Raw genomic sequence first — 18,566 nt, forward strand, 5'->3', positions numbered from 1 at the left:
CCTGTATACCTATATAAAGTCGGGTTATACAAAAATCTGACTGACTTTAATTACTTAGAATAATGTCTTCCATTAAATTTACTGCTCTTTGAACTACTGCTGCGCAAGAGGAAAAAAAAGAGGCGCAGCAATGTTTTTAGTTTCTACAATATTTGCAGATCTTGTGATGAAACCCGCCCCCCCCCCCCGCGGAAATTCATCTGAAATGATGTGTTTTTAAAGAACTAATCGATCGTGACGTTTTCTTTTGTGTGGTTTGTGACTCCGAGTCCGAGACATATCTAACAAATAATAATCAGAAAACACTCTTAAAATCATAAAGAAACAAAGCAAACGTATGCAATATTCTCGCACAGCTTATCAGTACATGAAGGAATAAAATGTTTATAAAGAAGTAATGAATAAACAGCCAGCATGTCCTTGTATGGCGATGACTCACGTTTTGAAAAGACATGAGTCAAACTTCATGTCTTGAATGAGCTGGAGGATGAATACAAAAATCTAAATATTTGTTTCGACTGTTGTGAGCGCCACAAACAAAGCCAAACGGACCTGGCAGGAAACCAAACCGGACTCTTTTTTTGTCCATGCCAACAGAAGCTGCTAAGATCCAAACTATATCATATTGATCATACTATATGTATTAACTATGCATCTGATGGCTTTCTGCAGGGAATACTATCCACCTTTTAATATATTCATGGAAATCTTTAATCTCAGATTATGTTAACATGGAGCCGGCGTGTGATTGGTGCGTCAGGTCATTTTATTCTGCCTCCATGTGTGGCCTATTTGAAAGAGACACCCAAAATGAGACCGAACAAAGACTACCGATGGGACAAATGTGGAGTTTGAGAAGGTTATGTCATAAATCGCTGATGTAGTTTAGCCTCAAGGAAATAATCTCCTCAATGACACGAGGAATAAAAAGGTCACGGTGTTCTTAATTCATCTGAAGCTCTTCCAGTACACAAGTAAGAAATCTCAGACTGGTTGTTACCACTTTGAATATTCTTCATCCCTAAATGGATACATCCAGATGGATCGAGAGCATTCTTCACTTTGACGCATTGAAAATGCCACAAATCCTACTTAGCACAAGAAAGAGGGGCAAAACCTCAGAACAGAGAGGAGCAAGATGGGGGGGGGGCACTGCCAACATTACATAAGCACCGTGTCCTTTTTCAATGTCATTTCAAAGGCAGGTGATTTAAGGAGGGGAGTCATCTCGTTCCAGCTTCGTGACGCATGAAGGCTAACGTGCTAACAGGACAAAACGGTTAAAGAGCTCATGCTTACCTCCAGAAATGGAACGCGTGCAGCGGGCTGCACGGACTGCAGGGGCTAGTGGGAGTGGGGCTCAAGCTCCGGGGAGTAAGGCTGGAAGTTAAATGGAGTGCAGTGAATACTTGTTCTTTTGTCACACAGAGCTCTGACACATGAAGGCAGCAGCATCATGAAGAGAAATGACCCCGTCATGACAACCAACATCGTGTTTAAAGAGCAGGTTCCCCCCGGCTCTGTAACGGGGGCGTTCCAGTTCAGATGCATTTAAAACCCGACAGGCTGTAATATCAGAGCTATGATTTTCATTCGAACTCCCGTTATTCAGGTCACACAGGAGGATCGTCGCCGTCCTTGTGTTGATGCAATACGGCGGCGCGGCGGCGCGTTAGTACATTTAGAGGCGAGTAAGTTTTACTGCAGAGAAAGCACGAAATTAAGTTTTTAAAGCAGGTGCTTCTCTTTATGGAACCAAGATGGATGGCTCAGATTGTGCTAGCAAAGCTGCGACGTTGGACTGTGATGGACATGAAGTGGGAAGTGAAGTCCTATGCGTGACCCAGTTTTCACATCTTCAGTATGAACCAATGGGCTCAGAGCCACGCTGATCTTATGATCATCTAGAAAAAATGGAATCCTGGCACGAGATGAGAATACAGCAGGATTAGCCACGACGGGCTTCAAACGTTGTTAAGCATCGCCTCATTGATTTTAACACAACGATGGCTTCCTGTGTTTGGATTAAATTTGTCATCATGTCCTAAAATTTGCACAGAAATAACGGTTTCGAAACAGATTTAATTCGGGCACTCATCAGTCGGATCAGAACTGCACCACGACAAACGCCTTCTTGCCCCAAATTGAAAACATGTCAGCTTTTCTGACTGAAAGGGAGACCTGCCATTTAAACACACGCCTTATTGACGGCATCAACAAACACACCAACAGAGCACTCAGAGCTGTGTGAGGAGCTTGTGTGTCACCAGCACACACAAAAAAAAGCTTGTTGTGCAGCTGCGGCAGTCCTTATCATGACACATTATGCGTGTGTGTCTCACACACACGTGCATGAAAACACAAATGTGTGGATGCGTCCACAGTCACACACACACGGCAGCCGCTGTTGCCTAGCCGAGAAGACTTTTGACATGAGACTTCCTGCTGCAGATGCTGCTGCTACATGCTAACGTTGCACAGAGCTCATAGCAACAGCGAAAAGACGGCGACAAACATGACACAGATGGATGGATGGAGCGACAGAGCGGAGATGCTGCCTCCCCAAAATGGGAACAGAGGAAAAATACTCACTCCAGCGTCAGCCCCGGGATTCTCAGCCTCTCCCGCTGGGCTTTCATGGCTGAACTGTGCTCCTTTGCTCTATTGTGGTCATGATACGCATTCACGCCGCTCGCCTGCCCCCTGCACCCCCTGCACCGACAAAGCGCCGAGCCCAGCCGCCACAGCGCAAGGAGACGGATTGCTTTTCTCTCCCCCCGCAAAAAGAGAAGGGGTAAAAAAGGGGGGCTTCAGGTCGTGTTTTGGTCTTTGCACGTTCCACCTTGAAGCTGCCAAAGGAGATCCTCGGTCGCAAGGAGGCAGGACAATACACCCTTCTTCCCTCCCCTCGTACACACCCCCTGCTCCTTCACAACGCATGCACAGCCGTGTCCCTCGACTGCCACAATCCCACCACCAGCTGGTGACTTGCTACATAGCTAAAAATGTATTTAAAAAAGGCAATAAATTAAAATCTAGATATTTTTTCTGCTCTTCCAGCACGCGGTCGCCATGACAGCTGCTCCACACCGTCAATATCACGACAACCACAGCGATGATGTCATCGCTGCAAGGACACATAATGCACCACTACCAGCCTGTCCACGTTGGCCGAGCGTGGAGCAGAACACACTCACACCTGGCATCAGGTGCTTTAATATGATAAAAGACAGACATGAGCTGAATGTGCAAAGATGCATCTCGGAATAAAATGTGTTTATAATGTCCAAGCGTGAGGGTTTGTGTTTGAGTGGAGTGTGATTGCAGTTAAAGACTCAACCCAAAGTAATAAAGTTTGAGGACAATTCAGAGAAGACGCCAGTGGCTGCGGTTTACCCTCAGTAATATCACCCATGATGCATCTAGCCACGCTCGCAGCATGAATGAGCTAGTGAGTCACTGACAGGTAAATCATCTGAGGACGAGCTGCTGCATGACAAAAGAGAGGGCTGAGTCAAACCTCTGTGGAGAAACAGTACGCTTCTAAGAACGTTTGAACGGCGTTTCAGACCGGAGGGACAACACTGAGCTGCTGCATTTCTTCCTCAGCCAGTGCACCGGTGAATTCTTTATCACTATGAGCATGCAGGGAACAGGAAAAAAAAGTCAAAACCAAATACTGCACGAGTTTGGACCGAGTGGATTCAACTGAACTAAAACAAAATGTTCTGTGTTTAAAGCGACGTCATCGTGTGCTCCGGTTTGCTTTTATGAAACAAACTTCTGTTCAGCTAAACTTTCCTGCTTGTGAACGAAAAAGTAAAACGACGGTCAGAACCGCCCGTCCAATCCGTTCAACACAACAGACACACACCGCGTGAAGGATGACCTGGACCCAGCAGAAGACCTTTAGTTATTAAGGTCAACTTATAAATAGGTTCCAGGAATCGCTGAACTAGAAGGACCCATGTTGATAACGCCCATCTCTCCACTGGCTGCTGGGAGAGTTTACAACGAAACATCCTGCTAAGATGCGAAGCACGTGGAGGAGGCTAACCGTGCTCTGTTGACGCCGGCCAGCGTGTTAATGGCAGCAAACGCTCAGTAGATGGCTCCCGGTCACAAACAAACCTCTGCAGAGTTCAGTCCTGCACCCATTTCAGAGATTGATACTCCTGGAGCCCGGAAGGCCCAAATTACACGTCATCATCATTAGAATTTGGCAATTTATATGCTACAGACTTCATTGTGTTCCTGACGCATCTCCTGAACCCGTCATCATCAACGTGACGACAGTCTGACGTGCAGGCCGTGACATCCATCAAGAGAATAAATGCTTTATTATAATGTGCTTCTGAGCATCACGTACGTCATTCTGGAGACTAATTCTATTCTGTTGGATACTTAAACACAAATTTGATTAGTTTGATGACTTTGTCGTCGTTAAACGTCATCGCTATGTTACCAAACCGGTGCCGGTGGTCTGACGGTAACGTCTGCTACGGAAGTCCCTCTCAGCCTTTGGGTTTTCTTCAGACACTACTTTACATTAAATATTGAACTTCACCTCCACCTTGAAAAGGTGCGTTAAAATCATTAAAATGCCACCAGAGGCCAGAGGGTGAGAGAAATGATCCAACCTCTCAGTTTCCAGCAGATGATCATGTTTAAATAAATCTGTACTTACAAACTGCCTCTTCTTGGAAGACTCAGTTCCTTCTGTGAATGAAAAGAAAGGAGGTGTAAGAGTTTACACAGAATAATGCATTTATAGTACATAAAATAAAATATCTAAATGGGTCAACTTGGTGCATTCTCTCACCAAATTCTCATTGCATCAGTATATATTAGTGTTATTTATGAATAACAAGCCTGCTAATTGAATTCTGCACTGTTCTGGCCTAGTTGTCGTCGCACACGTCCCACTCGATCCACGGCGCCGGTCGGCCGTGTTGCTGCTGCAGCAGCTTCACAGCGAGATCACAGAAACAGGTGTGAAACCGGAACCAGCAGGGCGGGCAGGAAGGATTTCTGGATTTAAATCCGTCGGCTGAAATCAAAAACCAGCTGAACGGAGCTTGAAGGCATGGATGGAAACGGAAGCTAACCGAAACACGCAGGGGTCAGGGTTCAAAGCGCCTACAATGCACTCGTCGATTTCTTCAGGGATTATGCTTTTTTGCAGGCTTACTTCTCAAAGGATAATCCTGCTCACATCCTCTAGACATGGCATTCACTGCATAAAGAGAAATGAGCAAGTGTTTTAATTCCGAAGGCTCGAGTGTGGATTCAACTGAACACCTGGAAGTGTTTGCTTCAGCTCCTTCTTGGAAAGAGAAACGACAGACTTCATTAGAAGACTCCAAAGACCATATTTTCTCTCCGACACCTGCCAGGAACGAATAAGTAAAACACGTCAGAGCAGAAATGACGCTGCCGCAGCATCTGTCAGCGCGCCGAGCCGAGCATCAGGAAGGAGATGCTTGCTGTTCGACTCCCTCCTTACAGGACGGAGCAGAGACGAACACCCTAGATCTGGCTTTGTTTGGGTCTTCAAATCTCAACGATATAATCCATGGATATTTCATTTTCTTATTAATACCGGCCTGATAAGGTTGAGGTCCTTTGTTTCAAACACCGAGTTGTTTCGGCCGCTCCAGTCAGCAGAAAAAGCGCTAAGCCCCAGTCTCCCTTTGCTATCAATTAGGCCTTACTATCTGGCTTCTCCTGCTGCCTACAGAAAACCAAGGGCACGGAGTTTCCATGGGAGACATGACCACAGCTCACACAACACTAATTACCAGTAGGGAATGACTCACAGTGATGGGAAGTCCACCAATCACAGCACAGCGCATAATAGAGTGAGGTCGACAACAAGGCGGAGGGTTGAGCGCAGAAACACAACCGTAATAAAGCGGTTTATTGAAATTCATGTCGTCACATCAAATCTCTTCATGGCTCAGTGAAACATTTATATAAAGAGAAATAAAGGTCCGGTAACGAGTTGCCTTTTTATTCCTTTGATGCTCGACACTTTCGACTCCTCTGAGAATAAGGGAAAGCTTTGTGCACTTACGGTGAGCGCATTATAAAGTGCACGGTGTGACACCGTTTTAATGAATCACAGTGGTGAGAAGCATGAGAACACACAAACACGCCACCTCAAACACAAGTTTGGTTTAAATCTGGTGTGAATGACGCAGCCGAACAAACGTTTTAAAGACAAACGATAATTACAAGTTGTGCATCTTCGAGTACTGGGTTTATGTATTTTTAATGTTTGTGTCAAGATAATACGTATTTTGTTCCTGGTTATTTTATTGTTTTCCGAATCAAAAATGACATAAAATGTAAAGAAGCATTCATCTCTCAAGTGACAACTTTTCTGTGTGTCGCATTGGAAATCAATGCATGTTTGTGAGGCGTCGCTAGATTTAAAGTTACGAGGAAAGCTTTAAATGTGTCAGAAGTTCAGAACCAGTAGCCGCAGATCTCACCCAATAAAACGGGTTCAAGGTTAAAACTGATGGTGCACCGAGGACAAGGAGGCTGCAACGCTTCCTTCTGTTGTTAATCTCACCGGCGTTAGCAGACGTGATGAAATCATTTTTATCATCTCCATTTATCAGTCACCCCTCGCTTCATCATCTCTGAGTTTGAGCCGGAGTCTCGCAACAAACTGCCAGACAAAGAGGCTGTCAGGGGACACACACATCACTCCATGGTGCAATCATTCATTTATCAATTATTCCCCTTCATTTATGGATGACTCTCTAACATCTGAAGATAAAAGTCGACCCAGTCAACTAGCTTTTACTGCAGTTTCGTGCTGACTGGAAGGAAAGTCTTTGTTCTGACGTGAAGCAACGATGTCAGAACAGCAACACCTTGCCCAGACTGTTGTGTTTCCTGTTGCGTGGATGAAACAGGAAGTCATGTCATCCCTGACTGCTGGCATTGTTGAGTACAGGTAGATAACAGGAAGCAGGCAACACTGAAAGAACAGTTAGATGTTCTAAAATGAAGATGGACACTCATCAGAAATATTTATACATCCCTTTCCTTTACTGGAAGTAAACTCTTCCATTTGGATTGACTCTAAATGTCTTCAAGAACGGAGGTCAAATGGGATTAAGGAAGCTGGTTATCTGCTCTGAATACCCACGTAGCACCAGAAGCAGACCAAACTCCTCCAACATTAACGGCGAGGTGGAAAGCAGAAGTAAAAAAACGGACACATTTCCACAACACAAACTTTTTTGCTCAGTTTGAGAATGTGACAGATATTAAGACGTGCCGGAACACACCCAGCATCGTATCGGAGAACATTCCACCCAACATGAAATTACAGAGAAACAGAAGGGCACAGCTGGAGACGATGGAGGACTCAAAACAACCCAGCTTGAACAGAAGGTAGCGCAAGGACATCAGGAAGATGCAAACTCCAGCAACAACCGAGTCACAGCTGGAGCCTCGCGTCGCACAAATGTGTAATAAAAATTAAATAAAATAAAAAAATCACGAGAAACACGGTAATTTACCAGGCGGAAAATTCACCTTGGTAAAAATCTTAGCATGATAGATACTGTCCTACAAAGCCAAAAGACAGCATCTGCAACGATAATGACGAGCTTCAGACAGCATAGATAGCATGCTAGTAGGACGAAAGGTAGAAGTTTTTCGGTTTCAGTGAAGCAGTCGTTTCATCAAACCAGCACAAACATAATAATATTTGGGCACTCGAAGAGCAAAAACATCCAAAGCCAATACTTTCCCCTTCTAATATATGCAAATCTGCAAGTGAGAACGCGTTCAGAGAAATTAGATTTACGTCGAAACATGGCGGCCTCTGCAGAGACCCTCGGTGTGCTCGTGTCATTTTCATTCTTTCGGTCGTGGGCTTGAAGTTCGCAGCAAAAAGCAGCACACAGGATGTGAATAAAGACCCGTGAGTGTGTGCATGTGTGACAAACCCACACTCCATTCTGCAGGATTGTGGTCATATTCTTTTATTTGTGCCGTGAAACAAGCAGAAAATACGTTTTTATCTGTCTGCCGCACTCCCGTCTCATCACTCGTCGTCGTCGTGCTCGTTTGTCGACCCCCCCCCCCCCCCCCCAGGTAGTAGGGACCAACGTAATTTGCGTCTCCGCTCCCTGTGGTCCACATCAGCGCCAAAATTTAATGGGTTCCTTCTTGGCGATACACGATACACCCCTTCCACCAAGATGAATGGAAACCGAACCATATATTCTGTAATCAGGCTGATAAACAAACAAACAAACACATAATCTCCTTGGCACAGGTAATCGTTACCTCCTCCCTCAGGAGAATATTTCTTTATCCGCCGTTAATAGAAACCAAATGTATTGGTCAAGCTGGAAAAAGAGTGCCCCAAGCGTGCAAGCAAAGCTTTTCTGGTGCTGCCACAGCTTGTTCTTTTGTATTTTAACACACAAATTCACAAAAATGGCTCTTCAGAGGAACACAATGTCACAGCACTTGTCTGGATTGCCTGCCTGTTATAATGAGGCAGTGTTTGAGTCAGGAGTGGGTGAAGCACACAACGTAAAGCAGCAGCTTCTAACAGCCTGCTGCTAATTAAGATGAAGGGTATACATGTGGTTATAGCTTCGTTACAATCCACACAAATACTACATGTTTTACGTGCAATGAGGGAACGTGCACCCTCCAAAACAGACTGAAGATGCTGGGATGAAAGGGATAAAAGTCAGGAGTGTCTGTGCCCCAGGTACAGAGGTCCAGTCCTCTACTCCTTCATTTTAAATGGATTAAATAGCTCCATCTTCAGAGGAAGATTCCTCCATTCACCTCTTCAGCAGGATTTACTCCAAAAATATAGAAGTTGAGCAGTTTTTGTCTTTGGAAAAGGTAATAAATAATAACTTCACCGTATTCCACTCGGTCTCATAATTATGTTTCTTTATTTATCTCAAGCACAAACTATTTACAGCACACAGACTCAGCTGAACATTTTAGCAGAGCAATTTATTCAGAGAACTCATTAATGGTTCTGATGCTGGGAAACTGTTCTCCTGCGTATTGTTGGTCGGTCTGCGGTTGTTATCAACAAGTCTAAAAATAAATCCTGCACACCAACAGATTCCTTCGGCATCATCGGGAACGCTGAAGCTTTCTGTTCCGACCCGTTGGGTGTTTTTGCAAAGGTGGGTTAGCCTTAGCATGTCTCCTTTTGCAGATAGCTGCTATTGTTAGAACGCTTCAATTGTCTGGTAGTGGAAGTGCTTTTCCAATAAAATACGATAAAAAGTCAAACTTCTGCTTTGAGAATTAATTAATTGGAAATATATCGACTTTCATTGATTAACTTTACTTTATTCTGAAGACACTGCCACGCTGTGTGTGCTGCTCTTCTGGGGAATGATGTCATCCCCTCCGGTCAGAGAATGAATGGGAAACCATGGAGCCGCAGCAGCTATAGTCGTTTGCTTGACAAACTAACTTCCGTGTTTCCCTTTGAATGTGGAAGTCGGAGCCACAGGAGTGACCGTTGTGTCCGTGGACGTAAAGAAAGCGAGGAGGGGGTGATAAAGAAGAGAGATTCAACTGAGTAAAATGAGTTTGCTTGTGATAAATGTAATTACTAAAAATAAGTTATTAGTTCCTCCAGAGAATCCCATTAAGCATAATAAATATGTCAGAATTTGGAAAAAAGAAAGATTCTGAATCACAAAGGAAAACATCAACATGAAAGTGAAAAGCTTCAGATTGGATCGACGGCCGAATAAATGAAACGAAGCCGAGGAAATAAACCTTTGTTTGTTTTTAAATGGATGTCGGAGCATAAAATCAGTTTTACTGGTTTAATTAATCAGCCACGATGCAGCCTAATCAAAACAAGAGACACATACAACGGATCACAGCGAATTTGTGATTCCAAACACTCCCAGTGGTTTGAGCTGAATGTAAAAAAGGCTGCCTTTCAAACAAGCTTATCAATTACCCTGTAAGTGGCCTAAAGTGGAACAGGCAAACACGGAAATCAAGCTAATTTACTCTTTATTCTGACGGCATGACGTGTTGTTCACACTGGACGCAGGCAGAAATCATTGATCGATTCCGTCAATAAGAGGACCGCTCTCCCAGTTCTCACCATTTTAGAAAGAAAGAAAAAGCCCAGATGTAAATGAGAAGCAACACCATTCAATCTGGCTCCACGAAGACACAAATGTCTTTCAACTATTAGAATTTACAAACCTATGAAAAGAATAAAACATTTCCAGCCTGAGAGAAAATCCTCTTGAATAATGCAGAATGTCTGCCAGGACATTTTCTCACATACAGGACCACCGGCGCAGCCAGAACCTTCGCCCGCTCTGTACCGTCAAGCGTCAACACAAACAGGTCTGAAAGTCCGAACTGCGTTCTGTTAAAAGGATGGAGGACTGCATGCAGCTCCCCTACCTGTAGCCCACGCCTCCTTAGGATGCTGGACTCGTCCATGGTCCAGAGTCCCGAACGATCACGCCTCCCTACCGGTGCAAAGCCACGCTGCGCTGCCCGGTCCCAGCCTCAGGCTGAATCCGATCTTTGCAGCTGCTAAACACTTCCATCAGGATTTATCTGATTGGAGGGGGGCAGTCAGCTGACGCCTCCTCTTGTTCCTCTCCTCTAACTTCAGGAGTGAAAGAGAGAGAGACGGAAGGCGCCCGGGCAGAATGAGGGAGAAGGGAGAAAGAGGCATGTCTAATTTAGCGCAGCGACAGGGTAGAGGTGAGAGGGTGAGGAGGTGGGAGGGAGGGGGGGGGGGGGGGGGGCTCCAAGACTCATTTCGCCGAGCAGCCACGCTTTTTAGGCACCCCCAGGTGACCGTAAAAATGAGAGGATATCCTTCCCAGCATTGTTCTGCTCCATTCTCAACAGTAATCGGGCATCCCGCCTGCAGGCAGGCGAACCGACCACACTGCCGTTACTCGACGCGTCAGAATTAATCTAAGACAGCAGAGCAGGAATGTCTGGAGAGGAGGAATAATAGCCTGGCACATGCTTTTTTTTTTTTTAAGATAAGGTAAAAAATTATTAAGATGATTAAAAAAATATCTGCCTGCCCTGTGGAGGAGAGGAATAATATTCCTCCTACCCTGTTTACGCCTGTGTGTCTCGCGAGTGCACGGATGACTTTGGAAACAGGAAGTAGGATTCCCAAACACAATATTCCATCATCTTCCAGAAATAAAAAAAATAAGTTGCTTCCAATGTCACGTTTCCTCTTCCATTCTATCTGGCGGTTTGGCATTCAGTCTCAGTTTCAGTCCGTGTTTCTTTCTTCACGCCCCCTCCCATACTCATTTCCATTCACTGTGCACTCTGTGAATATTAAGTGGGCCCCCTTCCCCTTCACTTCACTTCACTTCTCCTCAGCCCCAACCAAACCCAAATTATTTTTCTTGGAGAGTCTGGTCCAGGAATGATGGCTCCTGCTGTAGAAGTCAGCGGAGGTTGGACCGCCAGGCAGGCGACTGCTACATCAACGTTTCCCCTTTTGAAACTTGGACAGCAGAGAAGCTAATTGAGTGCTACGAAGGCCGGTGCTGATTAGAACGGCCACAGAGGAAAGGGAAGTAATCAGGCTGTTTTTAAATAAACCTCTTATAAAAGGACAAGGATTACCGTAGTCAACTTTTACGGCTTGAACAATGCCCTCGGATTACCTGAGGAAATTAAAGGGTCCCGTCCAATTGCTCAATCTGTGGTTCTTAAAAATGAAGGATTAAGAAAAATCCTAATTGGACTTACAAAATAGAATGAGGAAAAGCAGGAGTACGGGTTTGTTTGGAATCTCTCTATTGCACACAGTGGCATTAAGTAGCGCTGAAATAGTTGACAAGTTAATAAAATAATCAGCAGATTTTACGGTGCTCGGGACATAGCAGCACCTTGAGCTATCATTATGCTAACAGGCAGGTCACAGGAAAATATATCTATTTTTTTAAGGCTTTTATTGTACAGGTGGCTTGAAGAGAGGATTCAGGCCCACAACCTCCATCCCGCCTGAATAAGGGCAGACACTTTATGCCATTGGCAAAGGAATAGCCTTTGGGAAAAGTCCAGGGGTTCTCTCCGACTCATTTCGTCTTGGCAGGCGGGCAGCTAAGGTCGTTTCCTCTGCGCTGCGACCCATGCAGAGATCGCTGATTGAGCGACCCACAACCTCCGCCCCGCCGAAGCTCATCAGACCGAGACGTAACCCGCGGATGCAAGGCAAACAGAGGCGGGACATCGGCCCCTTCATACAAAGGAATATCCAACCGTGATAAAACCCCGCAGAGCCAGCCTCCCAGCGGAGGACAGAAGTCTTTAACCCTGAAAACAACCACAAAAGACATCAGCCACGAACAGTTGGCACGAACAATCCAATTCCTCTCTGGCCCAAGCTGGAATAAAAATGCAACAACCTGAAATGCAATAAGCAGAGAACCGTGTCAGCCCGAGCCCTTCATTGGAAAATCTAACCTGCATTTTTTCCCCTCAATTCCATTTTTCACTGTGAGAAACACAATGTCACGTTTTCCACTCATGTTTAGTGTGTTATTCTCATATTAGAGGTGGGCTGATATTAAAAAAACAAGTCCTCAGTGTTGCCTAAAAAATAAAAATAAAATAAAATATTTATAAATATCTGACCAGCCAGCACAACGCCTTTTGTTTTGTTTTGTTTCTTCCTGCACAAACGATATCAGTGAAGGACATCGCCGACTACAATTACGAGGGAAAACGAGGGTCCACAAAGGAACAACATCAGGATTATGACAGTCTTATCTCCATATCACACCAGAGGTGAAGTATTGATTTTCTGCCAAAGAGCATCACAGTCAAGAGAGATGTGCCACGCTTGTCAAAGAGCGTTGCACACCCAGGGGGCTGATGGGGAACATAAAGGGGGCAGAAAGCAATAACAGGTGGGGGGGGGGCACAAGGACACAAGGGTGCATCTCCAGTCACGCTCCTATTGTCATGAAGTCTATGCAGCTTTTTCTTGACCTTTACCACAAATTAGGTTTTTGGATGTTTTGGTCTGTTCATTAATAATAAACCAACACAGACCAGTCATGAACCCATTATGACGACACAGACCAGTTCATCCTTGAACTCGAAGCGCACCAAAAACATTCAGTGCTTATTTGATGAAACAACGAAACAACAATCTGAAACGGCGTCGCCTGGAAGCCGAGGTGAGCCGCTCATCCCCTTCTCTGCAGGACCAAACCAACCCACCGGCCCCTTCTTCTCCGAGCTCGTTCTGAAGGTGAGATAATACGGCGACGCCTGCGGTTTCGGTGCAGCTGACTCCGACAGATAGCGTTCAGATGTGGGCCGTCGGCCATTCAGCTCGTGTCGAAACGCGACAACATCTGAGCAGCGGTCACCAGCGTCTCATTTTCTGGTGGTGCTGACCGCGAACAGCATTCAGAATACGAATATTGAGATAAGATCTGAGACCAATGCTACGGAAACATGGAAATATTACAATACATCCGATAGTATGCATTCAAATAAAGGTGGGGAAGATTTGAATGATAAAAAGTGTGTATAAGCAGCATTGATCTCTGAGCGCTCCACCAAGGCCAGGCGTCCGCTCCTCTAGGATAAATCTGATCATTTTATCTACAGATATGTTTCACAACACGGACGCTTGTGTCCGTATTTTCTTGTTATTATTACTTCAGCCTCTGGAGATTCTGTCGCACCACCCGACCACTAACAACGCACACGGCGTGAGGTCGGACTATAGGACGCCGTCGTCCCCGCCTGTCCCCGCCTGTCCCCTCTGCTCTGTCTGGATTGGTAAAAAGCTGCTGGTGTTTGTCGTGCGCTTTATCCCGCTTCACGCAACACGTCGGCTTTCTGCAAGGATTCCAAGCGCAACCAGACTGGAAAACACTTTATTTCTCCGACTCACCTCTTTCACACTTCTCTCTCTCTCTACCCATCCACCGTCTAGCTCGATTGACCGTTGGCGCTGAGCCGTAACTCAATTAGCTACAGAGCAGAAAGACGTTTGTATATCCGCAAGAAGATTCAAATACGCTCAGAAATTGATAAACCTTTCTGCCGAGATTTAAGGAAGATGAAGCAGTGGATGCATGCGATCGGACCAACGAGCCGCACAAACAACAGAACCTGGAGGAGGTGTAGAATATTTGGCAGTCCGGTCATCTGGAAGAATCCATTCAACAGACCTGCTGTCTGAGACCTATTTTGTCGAGGTGGAAGGGATGCAGTGGAGGAGGCACGCGGAACACCCCAGTGGCCTTTCTTAGCTGCAAACCTACTTTCATCCATCCATCAGGGCTTCCCTTTGCTCCTGGGACCCCGTGACCTTGCAGCCTTACCGGGGAGTCCAGCCTATTAAAATCGAGGCTCAGAGGACACTCAGCACACTCGTATCAAATACTCCACATGGGCTGATAGTTTTCTGGTCGAGCCACACAAAGCTACCGAGACGGAGTCTTTAGTGCCGGTGTACTGAAAACACACCAGCACCCTCCAGTGTACAGAACCAGACGGTCTGTAGCCTCACAGAAATCAGTCCATCACTGGGGCTGTGTACATCCAGCTCAGTGTGTCGACACCGGAGGCGTCATTTGATGCGTGTAAACAGGCTCGGTATGATGTCATCAGGACAACGGCGAGACCGCTACGAGGTCAGGTAACACATTCTTGGTCAACTGGGTCAGATCCTTGAGTGTCAGTTACCAAATATTCTGTCGCAGATACTCCAGAAGCATATATTCTATTTACACACACACACACACACACACACACACACACACACACACACACAGAGCCTGTTTATTACATTAACCTTTTCTCTAACCGATCCCCAGCAAACCTGGAACAACTCACATATTTAATAGCGTTGGATTAGATCAGCCAGATCGTGATCTTATAGTCTCAGGGTGAGATGCAATCTAAAGCCGAGTATCTGTCAACATCATCCGATAGAGCGGCGCTGAAGGTCACCTCTGTCTGCATGATGTCACCCATCGGATGCATACGGACCTCTTGGCCTATTTTGTTGTTAATCCGCCGGTAAATACACAAACTAGTTTGTTGCTCATACATCATGTCACATGTTTTAATTCTGATTCCATCATGTATAATGCAGCCATCTTTACATCAGGTCATCCATTTCTGAAAATCCCCCCAGATATTAATACTGGATCCCATTCAGACACACGCCTAAAGATTAGAATAAAAAATCCCCTATAGCAGGAAAAGAGCTGTCCCATTGACATTCCACACACAGCAGCTCTTGTTTTGACCCAACTGATGCGGTAATGGGAGCGTTCCGACTCGATCAGGATGCAGAAGGTCACGGCAGGGTCCGGACTTGGGAAGTACTCACAAGGCTGGAGGTCAAGGAGGGGTCCGACTTCCCGAGGTTCAGGGAACGCATACGGACCAGGTTAGAGATCTCGGCTGCCGGCTGCAACGCTGTTTGCTGGGGGTTGTTGGGCAACTGGAGGTACTTTCCTGCAGGGCAACAACAGGATGAGGTTCAGGTGCTGCCCTATTATTCACCAAAAACATATCCGTCACAGTGAAGAAGAAAATCATCAACGGTCATGATACACAATGGAAACGAGACAAAAACAAAATGCTGCTGCAAAAAGACAGATCATTTCTGTTGATTACAGCTGGAATAAATCCCTATAAATTACCTGCAGTCTCAATAAAAACCTATAGCGCAGAACCTTGTTTTTATTTATTCTGGATACTTGAAGAACATTTTTATGATAATACTTTTACTTGTGTAAGAATTTAAATGCAGAATGGGTTGTTGTACTAAATTAAGGATCTGAGCACTCCTTTTAGCTGCACTACTGATCCCTGGCCTATAATAAAACCGTAAATGACAAACTGGTAACATAAGATCCTAAGCCGTCTGCTCTGATTAGCCTCATGAGGCTAAATTCCCTGACCCGGGGGGGGGGCAGGTAGGATGTCAAAGGGTTACAAAAAGCCGGGGGGGGACCCATTAAGAGATCACTAAAAATCCCAGTGTTACATAAGAATTAGAACACCACTGTCTGCTGAAGATGAGTAAATGGGTCTCCTCTGCATGAGAACATAGAACATTCCCAGGGCCGGCCACTAGATGACGCCAACAGCCCCCGTCTATCAACTGCTTTCATTTCCTCTTCATTCTCTAATCCCAGTGAGGCAGACATCAATGCATCACCGGCGCTCCATAGGATTAGGAAATGTTTCATGGAAGTTTTACAGTAATGTTTAATATTTACAGTAATATTCAAATGAAGTGAACCCTAAAAGTTTTATTGTGATCACTGTAACATCCAAAAAACAGGAGGAGGAGTGAAACTTACAGTCCTTCCTTACCGGCAAATGTTTTCCTCACCAGCGATTATCACATCCCGGCATAAAGGAAGTTTCTGTGGATGTGCTAGTCAACATTTTTAGAAAGGGGAGGGGCCAGGAGAAACGCATGGAGGGCAACCTTGTACCTGTGCTCGACAGGTCTTATACAAACTAAATGATGTTCAACCCCTGCAGATATTTGACTGGTGGGTATTCCTAATGTAGGGATCTGATCCCATCCATTTTGTTAAACAAGTGTCTGCATGACACGAACATGAAGCTCTTCACCTGTGAGACCGCCTCCGAGACTCCTCCTCCGAACAAATCTCCCGTCCTCGCTGAGATGATGCCGAAACTTGAGCGCGGGGCCGAAACCACGCGTCAGCTCAGGGTTGCTGGCCTTCCTGAGGGATCGAGACAGAGGGTGGACGATGTTGTCCAACTGGAAGAAGAGACAACAAAACCAGGCATCAGTAAATGAGCAATTAGGATTCGTTTTCGCAAATATTTTATTCTATATAAACCATTTTAGACAAAGGGTGTCAAATGCTGGTGGTTGAACTATTCTTTCCCGAATCCCAGAGTGACGTCCTTAAATGATAAATGACAATTAAAATCCATAGATACTTTCCGCGATCCACACCATTACAAATTAATGGAAAAAATAAGCAAAACTTTTTATTTACAAAAGGTAGAACAACCATGTTGGACTCGTGTGCTTTAAAATGCGTGTTGTGGGGAAAATGCTGCAATCATGCCAGCGTTGTAGAGAACACAAGAATGTTCTGATGGAGTGAAGCAGTCTGTTCACGAAGGACGTGATGAAGAGGATTATGGAAAGTAAAGCTGCAGATCTAGAAAGATAAATTCTGAAGGGAAGATTCGATCGAAGAGGCTGTTTCAGAGGGCGTTCTCCAAATTCATAACGTGGCATAAAATGAGGTTTATGGAGGTGACCGCGCCCAAGGTTCTTCTAATGAGAAACAGAACGATCCAGAGGAAAGACCAGCGCCCCACACCTCCATCACGGTATCCAGGATACTACGACAGGCAGGGGAAGCAATCCCAGTGAAGGAATACGTTGTTAGAAATACATTACAGTTATACCGCATTACACAACAACAGGCTATTGAATTCACAGATACTGACCCTGTACGAGAAGTTCAGACCACATAACAATGCCCGGGGGGTAAGGAAGGGGGCCCCTCCCCGAAAATACAAAAGGTAATAATGACTCAGAGCCCTCTGAGGTAGGAAATACCCAGAGCTTCTCTGTGGAATTGATGAGCCCGGGACCACGAAGGCCAACAAAGAGCAGTTCATTGTGAGGCTGCTTGACCCCTCAGCTCACAATAATGTAGGAATACAGCACGGGCTCAAAAGGGAGTTTAACTTTCATCGCCTTAAACGGCGTTCCGTCACATCTGGAACCTCTGCAAGACAAGTGAAGTCATGCTTACCCTAAAGGCCGATCGGATCACAAGATCGCTGGCAGGAGACCATCAGCTAAAGAGATTTACAATCTGCACATTTGATCAAAATCTGGAGTTTATGCGCAGCCAATAAATCTGATTCTGTACTTTTCACTACGCAAGATCAATACAGCAAAGGAAGGGTCCGACAGCACTAAACCCACCACACAACATCTTCCTTCTAAATACCAAGCTGTAGGTTCTCAGCCAAACCTCTGCTGGTGCGAAACGTCTCCCTCGACTATAAAGCTGGGCGTCGGCGCGTTAATGGCACCAGCTTAAGCCAGTCTCAGCAGCCGGGCCCTCGTTCTCCCACCATCCCTCTGCGCGGCAGAAAACCACACGACCCTCCTGAAAGCACCATCAGATCCGACCCGCTCCTAAATCCTCGGTGGACAGTACCCAACACTCGTTTGTTGCCAAAGCAAACAGCAGGCAGGGAGCGAAACAAAGAAGATCGTCTACACAACACGCAACGGATCGAACGTGTGACATCCAGAGGCTTCGTTTGTTTATGAGCCGTCTGTTGATGTTTACGAAACAACTCTGATGGACATAATATGACGGGCTGTTTTGACTTGAATCCAACGCACACTGGGAAAATTTCCAACACGCTGCGGTGAACTGATAGGAGAACGCAGAGCAAACACTGGTGGTTTTATCCCGCCATCGACCTTTATGAGCCCAAACTACAAAGAGCAAATAGATTAGAAAGAGGGACGTTTTCTA

At 45.5% G+C, this 18,566-nt stretch overlaps 1 protein-coding gene across 1 annotated transcript in view; it reads right to left on the reverse strand.

Moving 5' to 3' along the window:
• The window catches only part of mast4 (microtubule associated serine/threonine kinase family member 4), a 43,582-nt gene that overhangs the window by 21,144 nt on the left and 3,872 nt on the right, over nt 1-18,566 (reverse strand). Inside the window, exons 2-6 of the mRNA XM_068753016.1 lie at nt 16,654-16,807; nt 15,392-15,519; nt 4,688-4,719; nt 2,593-2,712; nt 1,300-1,380 (exon numbers count right to left, since the gene is read on the reverse strand). Of these exons, the coding sequence (XP_068609117.1) occupies nt 1,300-1,380; nt 2,593-2,712; nt 4,688-4,719; nt 15,392-15,519; nt 16,654-16,807 (515 nt within the window). The remainder of the gene's footprint in view (nt 1-1,299; nt 1,381-2,592; nt 2,713-4,687; nt 4,720-15,391; nt 15,520-16,653; nt 16,808-18,566) is intronic.

The sequence above is a fragment of the Brachionichthys hirsutus genome, chromosome 19 (assembly GCF_040956055.1).
Source record: "Brachionichthys hirsutus isolate HB-005 chromosome 19, CSIRO-AGI_Bhir_v1, whole genome shotgun sequence".
NCBI classification, from domain to species: Eukaryota; Metazoa; Chordata; class Actinopteri; order Lophiiformes; family Brachionichthyidae; genus Brachionichthys; species Brachionichthys hirsutus.